Source organism: Epinephelus lanceolatus, chromosome 12 (assembly GCF_041903045.1).
Source record: "Epinephelus lanceolatus isolate andai-2023 chromosome 12, ASM4190304v1, whole genome shotgun sequence".
NCBI lineage: Eukaryota > Metazoa > Chordata > Actinopteri > Perciformes > Serranidae > Epinephelus > Epinephelus lanceolatus.
The window spans coordinates 5,048,933-5,072,887 of NC_135745.1; the positions used below are offsets into that span (position 1 = coordinate 5,048,933).

General features: G+C 39.8%; 1 protein-coding gene across 2 annotated transcripts in view; it reads left to right on the forward strand.

Moving 5' to 3' along the window:
- The window catches only part of cntnap2b (contactin associated protein 2b), an 87,692-nt gene that overhangs the window by 39,461 nt on the left and 24,276 nt on the right, over window positions 1-23,955 (forward strand). For both annotated transcript variants that reach the window (XM_078172890.1, XM_033651044.2), the window contains exons 2-9: window positions 4,751-4,861; window positions 5,121-5,314; window positions 7,694-7,841; window positions 17,715-17,918; window positions 18,091-18,275; window positions 18,584-18,727; window positions 22,573-22,831; window positions 22,990-23,139. In XM_078172890.1, coding sequence (XP_078029016.1) covers window positions 4,751-4,861; window positions 5,121-5,314; window positions 7,694-7,841; window positions 17,715-17,918; window positions 18,091-18,275; window positions 18,584-18,727; window positions 22,573-22,831; window positions 22,990-23,139 — 1,395 coding nt within the window. The remainder of the gene's footprint in view (window positions 1-4,750; window positions 4,862-5,120; window positions 5,315-7,693; window positions 7,842-17,714; window positions 17,919-18,090; window positions 18,276-18,583; window positions 18,728-22,572; window positions 22,832-22,989; window positions 23,140-23,955) is intronic.

Sequence of the window (23,955 nt, forward strand, 5' to 3'; positions counted from 1 at the left end):
CAAAATTTGATTTTGGAGGCCTATATTACTGCCAATAATACTGATTATTGATCATTCACATACCTACTATAAGTTATTTCATGTTCTACTCTGTCATTACGGATACACTTGTAAAAATAGATGTGAGAACTTTTTGTAGTAGTTAGATTGTAATCCACAGTGATTAAGGCCATGGAAGCAGACACCAGATTTGCAAACTTGCTGAAAAATCTTTCAATTAATATTTGGCAAAGTCAGCAACTCCCCCTACTGGCCACACAGAGACTCAATACATAAAACCTCAAAGAGCAGCCTGGCATGTTTTATGGTTTTTAATCTGAAATAGTAGCAAATTCAGCTACAAGAGCAGCCTGGGTTTGATTTACACTTAATATTCAAAGTGATATAGTACTAAGTGGGATACCGAATGTCATCTAGGCCAACTAAAAGTAAGAAAATAAACCAACCATTTCTGTAAACACAATCTGCTTTATTATTTTTTGTTTTAAATAAACTGCAACACAGAGGCGACAGTGGGCACAGTGGATGGAGCAAAGGATGGAGATGGACCTAAGATTAAAAACAACAACAAAAGCTAGTCATGTTAGATGTCATATTACACTTGAAAATTATGCTGCTTATTTTCTAAGTAAAATAGTACAGCTATAGCTTGTAATAAGAAAACAATCTGCAAGTGGAACAACTGAAAATTGCTTGAGAAGTTTTTAAATAATATGCATTTGTCTAAAAACATGTCCCTTTATCTCTTATATTAAAAATTATTCATCTCAGAATGTTCTGCAGTACACTGAGCAATTACAAAGGCTGTTTTGTTGTTAACTCTGAGGTTGCAGCAGACACAGAGAGGATAGTGGGCACAGTGGATGGGGCAGAGGATGGACCTAAGATGAAAAACATGTCCCTTGTCATATGATTATATCTTATATTATATATCTTAATGAGATAATCTGACTAGAAATTAAATACATGTGGTGACAGTTTTTCCCTCACCTGATTCATTAGCCTTGGCTGAGCCTGAGGAGGTGGACTGCCCCTGGGCTGAACCAGTGCCTCCTCCAAAATACTTTTAACAACAAGTTTCATTTAACGTACGAGCATAATAGGGAGTTGACGTAAAAGGAATATGTTTATTTACTCACATAAATTACTATGCTCTGCAGCAAACAACGTATCTCAAACTGTAAGTTAACTAAGTTAATTCATTAATGCAAAAACATATTGCTAGCAAATGTCACCGCGTCTGTAAATTAATGTTAGTTGTTATTAAACATTTGCTATCAAACATTATCAAAAAACGTTGTTTTGATGCCAAAAAGCGACCCAGAATATATACACAGAGAATCAACTTATTCAAAGTAAGTTAGGCTATTAAACGTTAGCTTGAATAGTAAGCTATCTATCCTACCAGTTAGAAATTTCTCTAGCTTTGAACTAACGTTATCTAGCTAATTTGCTATTATAGGCTAACATAGTTGGAACAAAATATCAACAATAATTAGGGACTTTCCTAATTTGAGTAAACTTTTCAAAATCTCCTTGACACCAAACGTTACATTACCAAGACATGCAAACATGCCTTTATCTTGTCGTTTTTTTCTCCTCTTCCTTCCTTTTTCTTTTTTCTGCCCCTGAAGGGTATGTCCTTTATTGCGACATTATTAGGCCTTCCACCTGCTCCTAGCTCCTTGGATGCGCAGTGCGCACTGCACGGCTGGATGCACACCTTACTAGCGGAGCTCTGACATTTAGAACAGAAAGGCAGTAGGAAACTACAGTCTTAACATAATATAGTGTGCCAGGGCTGACGTCAAAACCCGGAAGTTTAGCATCGCGCTGGTTCCCGGAAGAGAAAGTGAATGTGATTTTTGCATTGTGTTTTGGATTATGTCAGAAAATAAGCTCTGTGGCTAACAGAAGGTTTTGTTCAGCGAGATAATCTTCACATATGAACATCTTTCATACCGCATTTGAAGCTTAAATGCGATCGCCAGAAGTAAAAAGCTAACTTTAGGCTTTAATGGACTACATGACTACTCCACGGTCGCATGACTCTTGACGTCATCGCCACTAAGCTTTCAACTGATTTCGGCCGCTTTATTTTAAAAACATTGTATAATGGGGAAATCGGACTGTTTAAGCTAAGTAAGAAGCTGTAATGGCGGACTGCCAGCACTCTCGCCTGTTCGGGGGTGATGACGTTTAATGTCCCCGACAGGGTTTGTAGTCGTATTGAGCAACTTGTTAGCAACCGCCTTTTTAAAAACATGTAAAAGCTTCAAAATTCACAAGTAGGGTATTTACTGACGTGTTTTATGTCGTAGAACAAAACCCGAAACTCGCTTAAACTTTTGTTAACCACAGACCTTATTTGAGGCATTTTACCAAAATCCCATTCAAAAAACGTATTGACTTTTAGACGAGAGAACCGGGAGTGCTAAAAGCGCTAAAAGAGTTCTGGGTCTACTGGCACACTCTATTGTCTTTTTGTACAACAACGTACATTTGATAATATATGAATCATCATCACTTACACATGACAAAAAAAAAAAAAAAAAAGTTTTCTTTTTTAAGTTAATTGCTCTTGGGGGCCCCCTAGTGGTCACAGTGCCCTAAGCAGATGCTTAGTTCGCTTATGCCTTAGGGCCAGCTCTGGTAGCATGCTTTGTGCTAACATTAGCTGCTGTTAGATGCTAACAAGAGTCTGTAGCTGTGCAGAGGCTTGTTCTTTTGCTCAGGGTATTTGTGTGCTGTGTACTACAGGGTTAGTTCCTAACTAGAGACTGTTGCTTCACAGCGGCACGTGTTTTTTAACTCAGCGCACACACTGGATACACCCCAGCTAGAGTCACGTGATATTTTTTAGTCTTTGTAGAATATATTTTTTGTACTTGTAATATGTTTGTTTATGAAACATGATGTATCAGAAAAATGTTATGTAATCGTCTGACAGGTATGTTCTGTATTGCAAAACAAAATGCAATAGTTTGTTTTAGTTTGTTAGTTAATCATACAGCATTTCTAAAACATGTTTTGTTTGTTTAGTTTTGGCGGAATATTTGTTGTCTGTGGGCTGTGTCCATGTCTTTTCTCACTGCAACATCATCAGTCATACTTTTGTTTTTCCACTGCATGTGAAAATGTAAGTGTGGCGTGAGAGCGTGGGAAAGTGTCAATTACGTGAGTGTCACAGTCAATGAGGGTGGTGAGTGGTAGTTGACATCCCTGAACCACACTCTTTCCTTAACCTTCAACAAATAGATTTAATTGCCTAAATGTAACCAAACCTCAAACGTAGAAGTGGCATTTTTCCTTCAGACCATACTGGATGGCACTGACTTATGTCACAGTGACAGGCCTGATGAAAGAGTAACAATGAAGTTGATACAACAAAGCTAAGAGTCTACAGCTATGCGAGTGGTTCTGTGAGGCTGTACCTGCTCATAGTAACTTGGCTAACATGCTGAGGTTTTGTTGGTGTGGTAAACTGAGAAATATCTAGTTTTTGCTCATATATATTAATTTATTAAACCAAAGTATTGGACTATTTAAAACATTGCCCTGCTGGTGGTGCTAGAGGAAAAGTCAGGGCATAGTTGTTCACAAAATGTAATCTGGATTCAGAGTGATAGAGATTTTAAAATCCCATGTTTTAATAATACAGGATCAGTTAATCAATTTTTCTGTATCCTGTATGTATTTTCTTTACTGTATATTGTACTAAAAGGCTTAATGTGTAGCCCAGTGTCTATACTACTAACTACTACTAACTACAAATCAAGTGCAAAGTATTAATAAATGTATGTACATTTGACCAATTTAAAAGTTTTATTACATTTTGTTCCTTAAATCCACCCTGACTCCATCCTGGGATCAGGATAATCTTGAATTTTTTTTGGATTGCAGGTATCCCAATGCTTTTATGTAGTTTTGAACAACACAAACTGAAGCTTTGATCCAAATCTAATCTGATTTCAGAATTCCGTTTTCTGGATTTGATCCTGTCTGATAACTGAAATCCAACCAGATTAAATCAGACTAAATCCTGTAATCCAATTTTGGTTTTAATCTGGGTCAAACCTTAAGTATGTGTTGTACAAAACATTTTAGTTAGATTCGGTGACCTTTGATCCAAAAAAATCCAGATTAGCCTGATCCCAGAGCAGAAGGCTGGATTCAGAGTGGATTTGAGGAACAAAATGTAATAAAACTGTCAAATTGTTCAAATATACATATTACACATTTATTTATATTTTGCACTTGATTTGTTTAACAGTTACTTTGATAAAGTAGTTAAGTATACATTAGGCTAATTACTGAGCCTGTCATTATACTTAAGATCAACAAAAAAAGGATGTTGTCCCCATAAAATAATCAAATAGCAGCAATATCAAACAAAAAATATTGAAGTTATAATCTGTTTGGTTTTCTTTAGCGGCACCTATGATAGTAAGAATGGTAGTAGTGGTAATTGCAGCATGTTTGTCAGCAGGCTGCCTACATTGTGATGTAGTCCCATGTAGAGCACTAATTACCGGAATTTGGTCATCTTTGTGTCTGCATCAGAGTGATACAATCCAATGTTTCTTTTAAAAAAAAAGGCTCAGACGTAAAATGGATCATTTTGATCCAGATTACGTTCTTTGAACAGCTGGGCTCTGGGGATCACCTCAGTCAGTGGGCTTCTGCAGACTGACTTTATTTGCTGATGATGAGCTTACCTTTGTGTCTGCTTTTTGTCTTTCTGTTTCAGGGAAGTGTGAGGACAGCCTGGCCACTCCTCTCCCCTACAGCTCCTTCACCAGTTCATCAGTGTATGCCCGAGCATATGGAGCTGGTTACGCCAAACTCAATCGGAAACAAGGTATGCCTTTATAATGGGAGGTAATCTCACATAAATGTCCTCAGATACTGATGAGAAGAACAAAGCTTGCCAACCATGCAGTTACACTGCCTAAACTGACTGTACTTGCTTACTTGGGGGGAAGAAATCTGAAAACATCATAATGATGAAACATAATATTAATTTTGCTTCAAATGTTCTGATCCATTTTTCTGCTCTTCTTTCTTTTCCCTTCCTCCAATCTTTCACCCTGTGTGCCCTACAACTCCCACAAAACTAGGTGCTGGAGGCTGGTCGCCCTTGGATACAGATCGTTACCAGTGGTTACAGGTGGACCTGGGTTCTAGGAAGCAGGTGGTTGCCATAGTGACACAGGGACGCTACAGTAGCTCTGATTGGACCAGCAAGTATCGCCTACTTTACAGCGACACACAGAAAAACTGGAGGCCGTATCTACAGGATGGAAACATCTGGGTAAGGAAGAATCTTATGTCTTGTTTTATGATGTCATCTTATCTCATCCAAACATTCCTTTTAACCCTTTGAAATCATTTGATGCGTTATGTGTCAAAATGGCACAAAGTTGTCATTTATATTACTGGAATTAGTGCAGCTTAGTCAAAACATCAGAATTAGCAAGGATCATCGCTGGAGATGAGTCGGGTAAAAGATTTGGATTGAAACAACTGAGATCAGTAAGCTGCTTAGCACTTATACAGAAACTCTTAATTAGACATTTACTTACTTAATCTTACAGTGTGGATTAATCTCAGCCTAAAGTTAAAGGCTGATTTCTATAATCTGAATTTGAGCTTTTTTTGTATTTTATTCTGATGCGTGGGGATGCACCTGCAGGTGTTTACTGGGAAAGGAACAACCGCATGCCTACTCCATTGCAGAAAACCCCGATCAATGTGGGAGAAGTACCATATACAGTGCAGCTCTCAAACTATATAATACCAATCTACAGTATATGGCTATGTACAATTTATATATTTTTGGTATTATTAGATTTTTATTGAGAACAAAGTTGGAGCAAGTCCTACAGCACATCATAATTACAAAGTTTTCTGTTTTTTCCTCCCCTTTTTTTGAAAATTAAGTAATAAAGTGATCAAATAAAAATAAAACATTTGTTGTATGACCAATCATATATGCAGAGATGGTATTAGTGGTATAATAATAAAAATAAACTTATAAAGGATATTTCAACCCTTGACAAAACCATTATTTGTAAAAAATATTAGCCAGGGAGAAATAAACTAATTTAATAATGAAAATACATTTTAAGAAAAGAAAATACTGCTTGCAGTTTTATTCACAACCACTCAACAACACTGTGCCTCCTTGTGTCGAGAGAAATACACCTGCCATCACAAACCTAAGCTGAGTCCCCTAGAGTGTTTGCCTGTTTACCCCCACTGGGGTGGGTCACAACGCCTTCTTGATTTTAAGGGGTGTAAGATGTATATATTAATTTCTTAAATATATATATACATATATTTAAATATAGCAAAGTGCTTTTCTAGTCATTGCAACACTATTTACATAACTTGTCACATTCACCCATTCACACATGCATTTATACACTGGTGGGTGGCTGAGGCTACTGTGCTAGGTGCCACCTGCTACTCAGTTTTTACACATTCATACACAATCACACACTGATCGAACAGCCACTGGGAGTAATGTGGGGTCCAGTATCTTGCCCAAGGATACTTTGACATGGGGACTGGAGGAGTCAGGGATTGACTGCCAACCTTCTGATTAGAAGATAACCCATTCTACCACCTGAGCCACAGCTGCCTTTGTTAATTATTATTATTTACAGGCGATATCAACTTTAAAAACATCTCACAGGATGATATAAGGGCACAGTGACCTGAACACAGGCTATATTCACAGAGCCTTCACTCTCTGCTGAACAGCCTCATCCCACATTAGAAAAGAACACAGTTAACCAAAGAGCTAAAACAATTGCCAAGCGTCAGGTAGAAGAAAACACTGAATTTGTCTTAAAACCAGCCTATATAAAAAAAATACAAACAGAGAACCATATCATACGTTTTTAGAATATTAGGGAAACTAACCTCTAATGTAACATTCACAGGAAATAATCTGCTCAAAATTCATTTAAATTGCCCATTTTACACAAACTTCCTGTGGTTACTGTGTTCACTGTTTGCATCAGTTGTACAGTTTATCAGTTGCTCTGTACTCTTATTATTATTATTATTATTATTATTATGCATTGAATTTATTATGAAATATCCATAAAACATGTCACTTAGTCAGCAGTCATCAGTCTGCTCAGCAATAGAACAAAGGTCCCTAAAGGAAAAAAAGGTTTGGGAACCACTGTGCTACAGTATACGCATTATTTGCTTAAAGCTGTATAATTGGGACCAAGCTGTTTTCAGGAACAAAAGCATTCATTCTGAAAGTTCCCTCAATGCTGCTTGAAATGTTTGAGTGTGCTACAGTGTAATTGCTTCAGTCTTTCTTGTCTCTCTTTCCTCATCTGTTCTTGACTGCACTGTAGTGAGCGACAGAGGGCAAACTGTACCCAGCATGCCGTTTGGTGGTGTAACAGTTAATAAAGGTCCCCTCTCAATACACTACAGTGTGTTTAAATAACTCACTGTGTAGATAATAAATATGTCCCATAGATTTCAAGAGCTTGCACTCCACTCTGCACTTTCGCTACAGGCAAGTGTGAAGTCAATCCAATGAACTACCTACAAAATCAAAAGACAGACAGACAGACTCCTATTTTAGTTAGAATATGGTTGTCAGGACAGGGTTGCCCCTCCTGCCAGAATACTGCAGCATGTTTGTTTCTGTGTGTTTCAGACATTTGAGGGGAACGTGAACAGTGAAGGTGCTGTTCGCCATGACCTGCAGCATGTCATCCTGGCTCGCTACATCCGCTTCATCCCAGTGGACTGGAGCAGGGAGGGACGCATCGGAGTGCGCCTGGAGCTCTATGGCTGCTCGTACTGTGAGTACAAGTGGACAAGACAGGGAAACCTGATTCTTCCAGCTATTCTGTTCTACAGTATGTTTCATCAGTAAAGGCGTGTGTGTGTGTGTGTGTGTGTGTGCTGATTAAACTGCATCATTCATTACTACACATGTGTGCCTTGGGATGATCACAATAAAAGGACACTCTAAAATATGCAGCTTATCTGGGTAGTAATGATGCTGCTCCTTGCGTTCGTCCGCTTATACGTACATCTTTCCCATTCTCGTAATTGTAGTATCTCAAGAAGGGAGGGAATTTTCTCAAAATTGGCACAAATGTCTACTTGGACCCAGTGATGAAGTGGTTAGAGTTTGGTGGTTCAAGGTCACTGTGACATCATGAACACATTTTTGGCCATAACTCAAGAATACATACATGGCTATGACAAAATGTCTCCCAGATGTCTATTAGGATAAAACAATGAAGTGATGACATTGTATATCCCAAAGGTCAGCTTCACTGTGACATCATAATATTCTGCAAAAACACTTTTCTGGCCAATATTCAATGTGATATCTCAGGAACAGAAGGAGAGACATTTATTCAGATACTGAATTTGTGACTCTAATCTTGAAACTGTGCTGATTGTATAGATATTTTGTGCTGCCAAGGTTAAAAATGTATGTGAAGCATCCATGTGTTAGAATTTGTAGCTTCTTTGCAGCAACATCCATATTTGAGGCACTGTGTACTGTGTGTGAACTGTAACTTGTCTGGTGGAGGCATACATCTGCAAAGAGGCAATTCTAGTTTCTGTTTTCTGTTTTCTTGAAGATAAACACAGCCTGGCTTTATTGAGCGTTGTCAGCTAGCTCCCATCCACAGTGTACATTAAACTATGTTATTGTCAGGACATCCTGCTGTGAATTGCGGTGGGCACGTGCAGATGACCTGCACTGATGTTTAAGGAAATACTTACACTCTATGAAGCATGAACCTTTAGGGATAAAAGCCAAGGTACTATATCACATGATAAAGATGACAGTAACTCAGTAGCTCAGTCCATAGGGACTTGGGTTGGGAACCGGAGGGTCACCTGTTGGAGTCCCCGTCCGGACCAAAAAATATGCGCCTCACCAAGGGCAGCCCCCTCACTCTGACATCTCTCCACTTTGTGCATGTATAGGTCCTGTTTGTGCATGTGTGTGTCTTTCGGACCTGTGTGTAATTGACAAGCAAGAGTGAAAACATTGAATTTCTCCTCAGGGGGATTAATAAAGTAAATAAACTTTAAACTTAAACATATTTAATGATGTAGCTGTCATCAGTGTCAATTATCATATCAAGAGATGCTTCTTCAGGAGCTGTCTGATTCAGCTCAGTGGGTTACAATAACTGATTGACTGATAAATCAAATTGTACATTTGCTTCGTGACGATTAATCAGAGCATTTCACTATTTAGGAAAAAAGTAAACTCCCTGAGATTTTTAAGTTAGTAAAGGAAGATTAGTCATGGTGAGATAAGGCTGCCAGATTAAAAACTCGCTGCATAAGAAGAGATGAACCAATAGCACTGCAAGTAAAGCATCAATCAGGCATTTTGAATCATCAACATTTTGCATCATCATCAGTAAGTGTTGAGACACAACTTGTAAATTCATACATAAATTGGTTGGTTAATGTGGCATGCTCGTAGGCAGGGGTTGGTTTCAGACACAGCCTATGCACTAATAAGAATGATGAAGGTGCAGTTAGTAGCAACCTGACAGGTACAGCAAAGCTTGGAGAATAGTCAGGTGGATGTCAGTCAAACAGGTCTAAATAGAGGAGACGTCCAATAGAGGAGAATAAAATCTGTTTACGCTCAAGTCTACAGATTATCCAGACTAAGCAGGGCATTATAAAGGGCCTGGAATACAGATTTTTGAACAGTTAGTGTTCGAGCACCAATTTTGTGAGTATGGAGCCAACACTGATTTTTTAAATTATTTTGAATTAGTGGCAAATCAGGGCTTAAGTCATGTACTGTTAACTAGGCATAATGCAGCATGGTTCAAGATCTTCCTCAAACCTGACATTGACATCACCTAAGCTCTGAGGATGCTTTCAGATAATTTTAGAGGAACAGAAGAACAACAGAAATGCTCTACTTGGTTTGTGTGTGCTTCCTATTACTCAAAAGGAATCACAATAAGAAACATTCCACAGCTGAGACTGCACATTTTGACAAGTATAAGGCAGATAGTAACAAGCTACCTCCTACAGAGGATGCGTTGCAACAGCTTATTGATGGGGGAACTACATGTGCAAGCTCTAGTTTGGGGCCAGGCAAGTATTCCTCTGCAAAATGGCTACTACATGGATGATAAAGGCCAGCCAAGACCCACTACCCCTGATGTACTACCAGCTCCTCCGGCCATCATTGAAATGGTGAAATGCCACTGCACAGGAGATTGTTCAATACTAAGATGTTCCTGTAGGTCAAGAGACTTACAATACACTGACCTTAGCTTTTACAGTAAACAATGTGAGAACGATGAGGACTCAAGATCTAAAAACCAGGATTAAGATGAAAGTGATACTGAAGATACAAAATGACATTTTAAATTTACAGGCAGCCACTAAAATTATAATTACCGCCATGTTGGTATGGTTGTATGCCTGCGCACATCAGTCAAGTTTCTTTGACAGTTTCCATCCATGTCTGTGAAAACATGGATGCTTCACACACAGTAGATGTATACAATCAGCACAGTTTCAAGATAAGAGTCACCAATTCAGTATCTGACCAAATATTTCCCCTTCTGTTGTGTTTAATAAGGAACATTATGATGTCACAGTGAAGTTGACCTTTGATCGTTTGGATATAAAATGTCATCACATGATCATTTTATCCTATTAGACATTTGCGTGAAGTCTTATCATAATCAGTGCATTTATTTTTGTGAGGTCACACTGACTTTGACCTTTGACCTTCCACAACAAAATTCTAATCAGTGTATTCATCATTTCATAATTCTATCCTATTAGACATTTGTGTGAAATGTTAGCATATGAATTCCTGAGTTATGGCCAAAAACATGTTTTATGAGATGAAAGTGACCTTGACTTTTGACCTCCATCCAATAAATTCAGTTAATGCATACTCAAGTACTTGTTTATGTGAATATCTTAATAATTAAAATGTGTGTTTAGCCACCAAAAGTAAACACCTGCATAGCTTGAAACCTGACATTAAAAAAAACAAAAAACGTTTTAACATTCACCATTTTTAAAATCCAAAATGGCCACCATAGAGAGTTTGAAAAAAAAATGGAAACATTAGTTTTCATATTCCTAATGTTCTAACGATTCAAAAATGAATAGTTTATCAACTACCCAAAAATTTTGAATGAAAACACATAAGGAACTGGACTAGAAGGAAATGTTCCTGTTGAATCTTTCAGTCAGTTTTCACCGCTTCGAGCAGTACAGAATTCACAAAGAATTGGATTGTGGCTGCTGATAGTACCATGAATTGCACATCACTTGCAGTCGCTGTCTGCAGGCAGAACAATGACAGAGAGCAAAAGAAAACTAAACTTTTCAGATAGTGAGCTACAGGTCTGGACCAATGAGATGCAGAGGCATTCCTCAAAACGTCAGGCAAGATATTTTACCATGACAGAGAGAAACCATATTTGTGATTTAACAACTGACAGTGCGCTTCAGTTGCTACCAACTCCCTGAGAGTGTTAATCATTTCCCTGTATTGTGTGTGAACTTATCTTTGAGAATTTGACAGTTTTTGCAGAGAGGTTTATCTGCATATAAGGGGGGCAATTTTGCACCAGATGTATGCATATCATATAATTTAAATATATGCATATAGCACAAGAGCAACAAGACACTATTTGCTTGGCAGCTCAGTAAGGGGTGCATTTCAGAATTACATGGTTTCTTTTTTTGCTTCCTATCTCTGCAGGTTTAGTGGCGGCAAAAGCCATGCAATCCTTTTGTGAATGTGTTCGACAATTTCATATACCTCTGCAGTGTTTACAACAGGATTAGAATCTATGTTTATGTCTATGTGTGGTGGCAGCGGATGACAAGGGGTGAGGTTTGCTAACTTTACCTTTTATGTTTTTTTATAGGCCTCCGTGCTGGCAATAGCCATGGCCGGAGGCATTATGTTTTTGGGTTGTCCATCCATCTGTCCGTCCCATCCTTGTGATACGTGACACGATATCTTAAGAACGTCGTAAGGAAATTTCCTCAAATTTCGCACAAACGTCAACCTGGACTTAACAATGAACTAAGTAGATTTTGGTGGTCAGGGTCAAGGTTGTTGTGACCTTACATCTATCTTCCATCTGCAATATCTCATGAACATCTTGAGGGAATTTTTCCCAAATTTGGCAAAAACGTCCACTTGGACCCAAGAAGTAACTTATTAGAATTTGGTGGTCAAAGGTCACTGTGACCTCACAAAAATGTTTTTTTTTTACTGTAACTCTAGAATTCATATATTGTTACGACAAAATTTCACACAAATGTCTTTTAGTATAAAATTAAGTGGTGACTTTTAATATCCAAAACGTCAACGGTCAGCTTGCTGTGACATCATAATGTTCTGCAAAAATACTCCTCTGGCTTTTACTCAGTGTCATAACTCAGGTCAAAGGATAAGATCTATGTGACCTCATCTGTCGCATGAGCTATGAGATACCCTGAATTTCCCTGTCTATCTATCTATCTATCTATCTATCTATCTATCTATCTATCTATCCATCCATCCATCCATCCATCCATCCATCAACTGATTGGATTTCAGTGGTCAATGTAGGGTTGTCACGATACTAAAATTTCTAACTCGATATTGATACCCAGGAAAATATTCAATACTCAATACCATTTTCGATACAGCAGCAAAAAATTAAGAGGCATGTCATTTTTTAAATAAAGATCAGAACAGTAACATCAATGATAACAACAACAAAATCCCCCCAAAATAAAAAACAACCAGAAACAAGATCTGTCCATACAAATGTATTTATCTACAGCCCTGTTTATTTTCTGTGCTTCTGGTGAATTGGCACCATATTTTCGTTGCTGATCAAATAGAGTTGGTAGTTTAGGCTCGGGATGCTCCTGTTTCTACCTCACTATGTGATCAGAGAACCAGGGGTTACGGGAGAAACCAAACGTTTTTTCAGCTTCAATCTGTGACTTTACAGTTAACATAACTTTTCAGACACACATAATTGTGTTGTCCTGTTAAACTAACATTGTCTATTAATGTTACAGAGGGGCATGACTGATAAAGTTTTCTGCTTAGCTCCCACATTAACGTTAGAAGTTATATTTTAGTTTGATGCTGGCGACACCAGCTGCTCAGCTGCTAGTGAGGGGAGGGGCTGTACCTGCCGTCTGCAGCGTGCTGTGTTCACTTCACTAAATATTTCCAAAGAGCGCTTTTTCCTTAATCATTTTTCACCAAAACTGGCTGCTCTGATCCTCCTGCAGTCGCGCTGGCCATATTACAGCAACAGAAATGTGTGCAAGCATGCACAGCGACGACAACAAGCCGGGTTGCAGCGAGGGCTCTGTGCCTGCCAGGTGGCGTGCACTGTTAGTATCAATACTTTTGTAAATTAGTATTGTATCCAAATACAGCGTTTGAGTATCGATACTTTTGACAACCCTAGGTCAATGTGACCTTGCGTCTGTCTCATTCTCATGAATGTGATATCTCAAGAACACCTTAAGGGAATTTCTTTAAATTTGACACAAATGTCCAGTTGGACTGAAGAATGAACTGATAAGAATTTTGTTGTGGAGGGCCAAAGGTTAAGGTCAGTGTGACCTCACAAAATGTGTTTTAGCCATAACCCAAGAATTCATACACTAATTATGACAAAACTTCACATAAATATCTAACAGGATAAAATAATGAAGTGATAACATTTTATATCCAAAAGGTCAAAGGTCAGCTTCATTGTGACATAATGTTCTGCATGAAACGCTTTTCTGTCCATTATTTGATGTCATATCTAAGGAACAGAAGGGGAAATATTTTGGTCAATTACTAAATTGCTGACACAAATCTTGGGTGTTAACCTTGAAACTGTGCTGATTGTATTGATCTGTGTGTGAAGCATCCATGTTTTCACAGACTTGGATGTAAGCTGTAAGAGAAACTTGACTGGTGTGTGGAGGCATACAACAGCGGGCCAGTAATTCTAGTTTTTCTTTTTTGTTGTTTTTTGGTGTCAGTTAGTTTATTTGTGCTTTTTTCCCCATGTGTTTTGTCTCCTTTACATCTTCTTGAGTTCTGATGTTATAGTTATAGCAAAAGACAAAATGTGGGGGCGTCAGTGGCTTAGTGGTAGAGCCGGCGCCCCATGTACAAGGCTGTTGCCACAGCGGCCCGGGTTTGAGTCCAGCCTGTGGCCTTTTGCTGCATGTCACTCCCCCTCTCTCTCTCCCCCCTTCACACTCACCTGTCCTGTCAATTAAAGGCTAAAATGCCCAGGAAAAAAAAAGGACAAAATATGGTGATATGTAAGCGTGTAAATACTGTCCTTTTGTTGCTGTCACAGATAAAAATAGTTGTAAAAAAGAGAAACAACCTTAGAGAAGTGTGATCTTTTCAAACCACAAGCAGCCAGATCTGATGTGCAGGCTCATTAAAAACTAGGAAGGAAAACATACATGCACAAATAGGGTTTGGAGATTTGCTAATTGTGTTTAGAAAAGCACACAGTGACAGTAATCGTGGGTCTGTTTCAGGAAATGACTAAAGATATTCTTGCTGTGCCAGCTGTGTGTAAAGTGTGCAGAATTTTGAAGAGGTCTGAGTGTAGCCTCTGAGCAGGAGGAAACACAAGTGAACATAATTACTGAAAGCATGAAGGGTATCTCTGCAATCAGATTTGTTTTGAATTTATTTATTTCCCCTAGCCACTGTGTGCCCTGACAGTATCGTCAGCCTGTATTTGATTACAGGTCAAGTCAGGTTTTATATGAATGAGTCATGTGCAGAAAATACCTTTTTTACAGCAGATATTTTGATGTTTCACAACAGGAAAAGCCTTGCTGTTCTGCATGCTGGTTTATCTGAACATCTTACATTGACTTGCATCATATGTTTTTCCTGCTATGACAAGTCTAAATGTCTGCTGTTACAAAGTTCCATTGATTTAGAGATAATTGCAAGTACCAGATCAATTCGTGTTGAGTGCTGCAGATGCGGGGCAGGTATGTCATGTTTAGTTTGGTTTCAGTAACATGTCAACAGAAATCCAATATTGCCACAGCATAACTGAACACACCTACAGTGTAGTGTAGTTGAATTGATTGGGTTGCTATAGAAACTTTTCATTGTATCTTGATTGTAATTGCAAACATTTCAGCCACAGTGGAAGGCCTAATCTCTGTACAAACTTTATGGAATGCCATCCAAAAGATTAAGGCTGATATGCTGACTCATTTTGACTCAAAGGTGGATCCCATTCATAACACTCAGAATTCAGTGTTAATGGAATGGTTTGGTTGGAGTCAGAGCTTTGGTGATGGTTAGGTGTAGCAGAGATAGCTTGCTGGGTTATGGGTAGGCTCAAGTTAAACATCACACAAGATGGCTGGTTGGGGTTAGGGATATGGTTGGGTTCAGGTTAAGGTAAGGGGAAACAGACTTTGACACAACAAATCTCCTCTCTCTATGGGTAGTTGAGTCAGCAGAGGGCCGCAGTGTCCTTGGCTTTGTGTCCCATTCAATTTTCAAAAACTCAAGGTGAAAACAAGATGACAACTTCATTGGTGTCAAGTTGGTATCAAATTTATTGCTTATTTATTTATTTTTTACTTAAAACACTTCTTTGTCCCTTATACTCCAAGTTACATATAAAGAAGCTCTGATTAGCTCCTCTTTATGATTCCTTTTCTCTCTAAGAAAATTGGCGGTTCTGTGGTTTTAATTCCTCTCTGTTTTAATGTGTCAGCGCCAGTGATAGCTGTGGCCAGAGGCCGCATGTTTTCAGGTTGTCTGTCCATCTGTCCCATTCTTGTTGATGTGATATCTCAGGAATGCCTTGTGGGCATTTCTTCAAGTTTGGCACAAATATCCACTTGGACTCAGTGATGAACTGATTAGAGTTTGGTGGTCATATATAGGTCAAAGGTCATTTTGATCGTGTGTCTCATTCTTGAAAACACGATATCCCAAGAAGGCCTTGAGGGAATTTCCTAATATATGGCACAAATATCCACTTGGACTGAAAAATGGACTATTTAGAATTTGGTGGTATAAGGTTAAAGGTCACTGTGACCATACAAAACATGTTTTTTCACTGTAACTAAAGAAGGTATCCACTCCAGACCTAGCAGCATCTTCTTAGTTTCAGTTTCAGATGGCAGTAGGACAGTAAGCGTATCTCGCAGCCTTCCTGTTTACTGCCAGGGGCTGATACAGACTTTCAGTTCTACTATGAATAGAACTTTATTTATTTTATTTGTTTATTTAACAGGGACAGTGCACAGCTCTCAGCCATACCAGAGTTAGCTACTAGCTAATTTTCATCTGTAGTCCCTGAGCAGGAACAGAAAACATATAGTGTTAAGACAGAAATCTAACACTATAGTATAAAACAAACAAGCACACATGAATACAAACAAATATAAAAACAGAACATCTTCAGACAACAACAATAACAAAATTTCACACTATTAAGACACAACGGCAACAATAAAACCACAATGTTAAGACACGACAATAACAACAAGATTACGAACCAGTGAATTATGAGCCTGTGTTTGACAGTTTATGATTGATGGGTGCATGATTGGGTTGATTTTAGCCATGATTTTATCTTGGATTTAAAGCCAGTAAAGGTGCTACTCTCTCTGATCTCGCTTGGTACTGAGTTCCAGTAATTAGTGGCTCTGACAGAGAAGACTGATCTGCCAAACTCAGTAAATCTGTGCTGTACTGCACAGTCACCTCTGCTGGTCGTCCTAGTTGTCCTCCTGTTGTCTGGACATGGTGATATGAACTCCTTTAATGGAGGAGCAGCCAAGTGTGTGTTTATCAGTGTGACCACAGCTGTCCATGGATGTACAATGCGGGAAGTATGTCCGAGCCTTAATGCATGAATTTCTAGTCATGTTTAGGGGTAGCACAAAATGTTTCTGAAGGCTGTGGTTGAGCCACTATGGTCAAGGTTGTCTTCGTGAAGATCTCCATCCACATTGAAACGCCTGAATAGAAGGAAAATGGTTTAATCTTCTCTTTTTCATCCTGTTTGTCAGGTCTGTCACTGTTTTTCCTGTCCACAGTAACACACATAAAAACCTCTTCTAAGTGTGGATGGGGGTTCAAAATGGAAAGCCACGTGTGTTTTCAAAGCTATCCAACATTGTGTGGATGTATTCTTATAGCCAGACCCTGGTTTGGAATGTTTTTTCAGTGTGACTAAAGAATTCATGCACAGTTATGACAAAATTTCACACAAATGTCTAATAGGATAAGATGATGAAGTGATTACTTTTTATATCCAAAAGGTCAAAGGTCAACCTTACTGTGACATCATAATGTTAGGCAAAAACACTTTTTTGGCCATTATTCAACATCATATCTCAGGAACAGAAGGAGAAACATTTTTTTCAGATAGTTCAGGGGGTAAGATGTGTGTGTGAAGCATCCTGGTCAGAGAGACTTGACTGGTTCGCAGAGGCATAAAGATAGAGTTGATTGTGTTATTTTTTCTTTTGCATTGTCGTCACATATGTTGCATCTTGTGTTTTGTTTCGTGTTCTTGTGAGAGTTTGTTTTGCACAGCCTGGATGATGAGATGATCTCAAGGGGTTCAAAAAAGATATTTTTCTGAACTTTTTTTGAATTTTTTTTTTTTTTTTTTTTTGTCTTCCAGGGGCAGATGTGATCAGTTTTGATGGCCATGGCGTCATCTCTTACCGCTTCAGGAGTAAGAAGATAAAGATTGTGAAAGATGTCATCTCTCTAAAGTTTAGAACCACTGCTGGAGACGGGGTCCTGCTCCACGGGGAGGGACAGCAGGGAGACTACATTTCCCTGGAGCTCCGCAGGGCAAGACTGCAGCTCAGCATCAACTTAGGTAGCCTTCCATAATGTCTGTGTGGTCTTAAGAAAAACAAACGTGTTCTCCAGAGACAGCCTTTTCTCTGCTATTGAAATTCTAAGGACTGTATTATCTACTGCTGTCAGAAATAACATGATAAACATTTACAACCTGTTCCTGCGTGTGTGCTTTGCCCTCTTCTCTCCAGGCAGTAACCAGTATGGTTCCATTCAGGGTCACACCTCTGTGACCAGTGGGAGCTTACTGGATGATGACCACTGGCACTCAGTTGTTATAGAGCGTTACCGAAGAAATGTCAACTTTACTCTGGACCATCATACTCAGCAGTTCAGGACCAATGGAGAATTTGACCATCTGGACCTGGACTATGAGGTAAAGACTCCCTGTGGAGAGAACAACCTGCCTTAAAGGCTGGCCAAGTGTATACAAAATGAATTAGTGTATAGTTTCTAGTTTTGAAGTCTACTCATCAGTCTTTAATTATATCTGAAAATGTTATTGTGACTGATATTCACAGCAAGTTTACAGGAGTAGCTCCAGTAACAGCCATCTGACCAACGCAACATTCTGAAAGAACACAAGAACAACATTTCTGCGAAGTCCTACTGCACCTGATAATACAATATAATATCGGTTTAATGTCTCTAAGTCCATGTTTCTCTGCCCTGTTGTGTCCTCAGATCAGTTTCGGAGGGCTGCCTGTATCAGCAAAGCCAAGCTCAGGAGGCAGAGACAACTTTGTTGGCTGCATGGAGGGAATCACCTACAACGGAGACAACATCACTAACCTGGTCCGCAGGAAGAAGGTGGACACCTCCAGCTTTGTAAGACAACTTTCTCTGCTTCTGTGTGTGTGTGTGTGTGTGTGTGTGTGTGTGTGTTAAACAGACACATCATTTTTATTTATCTGTCTCTACAATAGAATACTTAAAGGGCCAGTGTGTAAAATGGGTTGAAAACAGTGACATCAGTGGTCAAATTCTAGATTGCAGGGCTCACTCGCTCACCCCTCCCGTCAGGTAAATGACGGTGGCCTTGTAGGGACAAAAAGCCTTGCGCATGAGTTTTTCAGGAGTAGGTCTATCTAGCGACGAGGTGAATATTTATTTAGAAATCTAAACCATGTTACGATATTGTAATGAATCCATCACAAGCAGGAGACCAGAGGAGCGTTCGAGAAAAAGGCCAGTTTATTTGAGCACTCCAAAAACTCTGGTAACACTCCAGGGGGTAAAAGACTCCGTCCCAAACTCTGACTCTTCTAGCGTAACAGACACACTTCATACACACATACTCGTTTACCATACTGAGTGGGGACCCCCTCCCCTCTCTGCTCCACCAACCTCCAGCCCGCACACTGACTGACAGCGTAGCCGGTAAACAGAGCTCAGCTGTTTCTTTAGCCTAGCAATATCTCCGGACTGTAGTAGCTGCAATGGACGACTTTGAACGCGATTTTGAAGAGTTTCTTGTAGCGGACACAGACTCAGAGCCATACCTGTTTGAGCCGGAACATACAAATGAGGAACTCCATGTGTTTGATGCTGAGCGGGCGAGAAGAGAGGCTGAATGCACAGAATGGGATTCGGTGCTACTGCTACCATCGTTGGGGAGATATATCATCAGGAGGAAAAGCGCCGCAGAGAGTGCATCACAAGGAGTGAAGTTGCGTCTTCTTTTCCTCGCAGATGACGGTTCGGGTTCATTCTCTCCTGTTGCGTGGTAAGTGTGGTCCATTCGCAAACTTTATAACTAAAACAACTTTTCACTACTCTCTGTCGATGAACTGCTAACACTCTGCTGTTTCCTCCTCCTTCTTCCTTTATTCCGCTGTCTTCGTTGGTTTATTTATACACACGAAATGCGTTCTCTGGCTGGCTGGATTGTCCGCTCGGTCTGCCGTACATACATGGCGGCGCAAGATGGCGACCTCTCTAAAGCAAGGCCCTTGCTATATATACAGTACAGGCCAAAAGTTTGGACACACCTTCTCATTCAATGCGTTTTCTTTATTTTCATGACTATTTACATTGTAGATTCTCACTGAAGGCATCAAAACTATGAATGAACACATGTGGAGTTATGTACTTAACAAAAAAAGGTGAAATAACTGAAAACATGTTTTATATTCTAGTTTCTTCAAAATAGCCACCCTTTGCTCTGATTACTGCTTTGCACACTCTTGGCATTCTCTCCATGAGCTTCAAGAGGTAGTCACCTGAAATGGTTTCCACTTCATAGGTGTGCCTTATCAGGGTTAATTAGTGGAATTTCTTGCTTTATCAATGGGGTTGGGACCATCAGTTGTGTTGTGCAGAAGTCAGGTTAATACACAGCCGACAGCCCTATTGGACAACTGTTAAAATTCATATTATGGCAAGAACCAATCAGCTAACTAAAGAAAAACGAGTGGCCATCATTACTTTAAGAAATGAAGGTCAGTCAGTCCGGAAAATTGCAAAAACTTTAAATGTGTCCCCAAGTGGAGTCGCAAAAACCATCAAGCGCTACGAAACTGGCACACATGAGGACCGACCCAGGAAAGGAAGACCAAGAGTCACCTCTGCTTCTGAGGATAAGTTCATCCGAGTCACCAGCCTCAGAAATCGCAAGTTAACAGCAGCTCAGATCAGAGACCAGATGAATGCCACACAGAGTTCTAGCAGCAGACCCATCTCTAGAACAACTGTTAAGAGGAGACTGCGCGAATCAGGCCTTCATGGTCAAATAGCTGCTAGGAAACCACTGCTAAGGAGAGGCAACAAGCAGAAGAGATTTGTTTGGGCCAAGAAACACAAGAAATGGACATTACACCAGTGGAAATCTGTGCTTTGGTCTGATGAGTCCAAATTTGAGATCTTTGGTTCCAACCGCCGTGTCTTTGTGAGACGCAGAAAAGGTGAACGGATGGATTCCACATGCCTGGTTCCCACTGTGAAGCATGGAGGAGGAGGTGTGATGGTGTGGGGGTGTTTTGCTGGTGACACTGTTGGGGATTTATTCAAAATTGAAGGCACACTGAACCAGCATGGCTACCACAGCATCCTGCAGCGACATGCCATCCCATCCGGTTTGCGTTTAGTTGGACGATCATTTATTTTTCAACAGGACAATGACCCCAAACACACCTCCAGGCTGTGTAAGGGCTATTTGACCAAGAAGGAGAGTGATGGAGTGCTGCGGCAGATGACCTGGCCTCCACAGTCACCGGACCTGAACCCAGTCGAGATGGTTTGGGGTGAGCTGGACCGCAGAGTGAAGGCAAAGGGGCCAACAAGTGCTAAACACCTCTGGGAACTCCTTCAAGACTGTTGGAAAACCATTTCAGGTGACTACCTCTTGAAGCTCATCGAGAGAATGCCAGGAGTGTGCAAAGCAGTAATCAGAGCAAAGGGTGGCTATTTTGAAGAAACTAGAATATAAAACATGTTTTCAGTTATTTCACCTTTTTTTGTTAAGTACATAACTCCACGTGTTCATTCATAGTTTTGATGCCTTCAGTGAGAATCTACAATGTAAATAGTCATGAAAACAAAGAAAACGCATTGAATGAGAAGGTGTGTCCAAACTTTTGGCCTGTACTGTATATATATATAAAAGCATAATTATAAGGCTACGAAAACCAAACAAATTTTATTTTATAGCGATTATACACTTATATAAACATATTAATGGGTAGAATATTCAGATTCAGATTCAGATTGACAATAAACCATGCCAAATATTACATACTAAATAACTTTTTTTTAGGCTTTATTTATTTATTTATTTATTTATTATATTTCAAAAAATGTAAATTTTGCATGGGCATCTGTTGAGGAAAATTTTTAGTAACTTCTCAAGAGAAAAAAAAACAATGTCACATTGCCATCTACTGGTAAAATAAATGTGCAACAAGTAGCCTGTCAGCCTGAATATTCTCCATGAGACACTAAGCCTCACACCTTGCTCACACTGGATGCAGAACCACCCAGCTATGTCAGTTGTCGCAGAGCCACATCAGCAGTTGCCTGGTTGTTCACAGCAGAAGCACCTTTCGCCGCACCAGTCAGCAAGCAACGCCACTCCTCTGCTCTGTTCTTATCACATACAGTACACTGTTTCTGTGTGTGCGTGTGTGTGTGTGTGTGTGTGTCTTTGTGTGTGTGTGTGTGTATTAGTATATTTGCATCTCTCTCTCTCTCTCTCCCTCTCTCTCTCTCTCTCTCTCTCTCTGTGTTTTGACACAATTGACAAGTATGCCACCATGCCAGTGATAACCGCGGCCATAAACATTGTGTTTGTGGTTTGTCTGTCTGTACATCCGTCCCATCCTTGTGAACACGATATCTCAAGAACACCTCAAGGGAATTTCTTCAAATTTGGCAAAAATATCCACTTTGACTCAGCAATGAACGGATTAGATTTTGGTGGTCATGGGTCAAAGGTCAAGGTCACTGTGACCTTGTCTGTCTCATTCTTGTGAACGTTGTATCTCAAGAACGCCTTGAGGAAATGTCTTCAAATTTGGCACATACATTTACTTGGACTCAAGGATGAACTGATTAGATTTTGGTGGTCAATACTAGACAAGCTTGAAGGCTCTGGTAAAATAGTGCTCCTGAAGAAGTGTTAGTGTACAAAGGATAGGTCAAACCTGTTCTCTCCCTCTCTCTGTCTCCCACTGTAGCGTAACCTGACATTTTCATGTGCCGAGTCCAACTCCTTCTCTGTATTCTTCAACTCCACTTCCTTCCTGCGGTTGCCGGGTCAGAGTGACAGTGACACTTTGTCAGTCAGTCTGTCATTTAGGACATGGAACCCCAACGGCCTGCTAATGTTCACAGCACTGGCTGATGGCTGGGTGGAGGTGGGACTGACAGAGGGCAAGGTCACTGTCTACATGAATGTGACACAGAAAAAGAACACACGCATTGATATCTCATCAGGTGAGCTCAGTTTATTGGTCTTTAGAATTCAGAAACCCTCAGTTAGTTTGATCACTTTTAGCTCCATTTTTATTTTGCTGCTTTTCTCAGTTATTGTTGTTGTTGGCAGTTTTATATTGAAGTTTATAGCCTAAGATGTATTTTTTTTTTTATTGCAGGTTCAGGTCTGAATGATGGCCTGTGGCACAGTGTCCATCTGAATGCACTGGAGAACTATGCTATGCTGACAATTGATGGAGATGAGGCATCCACAGTCAGAACAGCCATCCCTGTCCAGATCCAGACTGGAGGAACCTACTACTTTGGAGGTGATTCCTCATAACGATAACTAACCATCCAAAGGAACATGTATATTTCATGAAGAGGTGGCAGTGAAGGATTTTTGTATTTTCAAGCAATGAATCATGTTTCAAGTCAAAGTTTTTAAAGTGTGTTATCACACCATGTATGGCAATTTGTTCCATGTGGGATGTATAAAATGACTAAATTACGAACATCGAGTTAAAATGGTCACATCATGGTTTTCAGCATCTGGCAAGAGACTTGCCTCAGTGCTTTCAGTTGTCTCGCTCTCTCCTATGGCTTTCTCCCTCACACAGACACACAGATAAAGAAAGACTCACAAACATGATATGTCACACACACTCCTCCTCCTATCCAGATCACTCTGTCTGGAGTAGTAGCGTGTTAGCTGGTGAGGTGTGTTTGTTATCTGCAGGGCTCCAGAGTGTGCTCATTTACTCATGTTTTGCAACCATGGAGCTCCACTGCGACTTGCAAACATTATTGATATAAGGCCTGGAGAGCTTTAGTTTATTTAAAAAAACATTGTTAATGAGATAAACGATAGCGTGAGCTGAGGGAATGTGTGTCTTTGTACCTGTAAGGGTCCAGGCCGTGACTATTAAGTCACATTTTGTGACCATGGAGCTCCAGTGTAACTTGCAAAATACTTGATATATGAACTGTAGAGCTGTTAGTTCGTTTCCAGCTTACAGTGAATAAATCCTCATGTATAACAACGCTGCTTTGACCATAAGCTTTAAGTTCACAGCAAAAACATCAACACTTCTTGCCCAAGACGAACTTGGAGCTTCAAAATAAAAGCTACAGGGGTTCCTCTT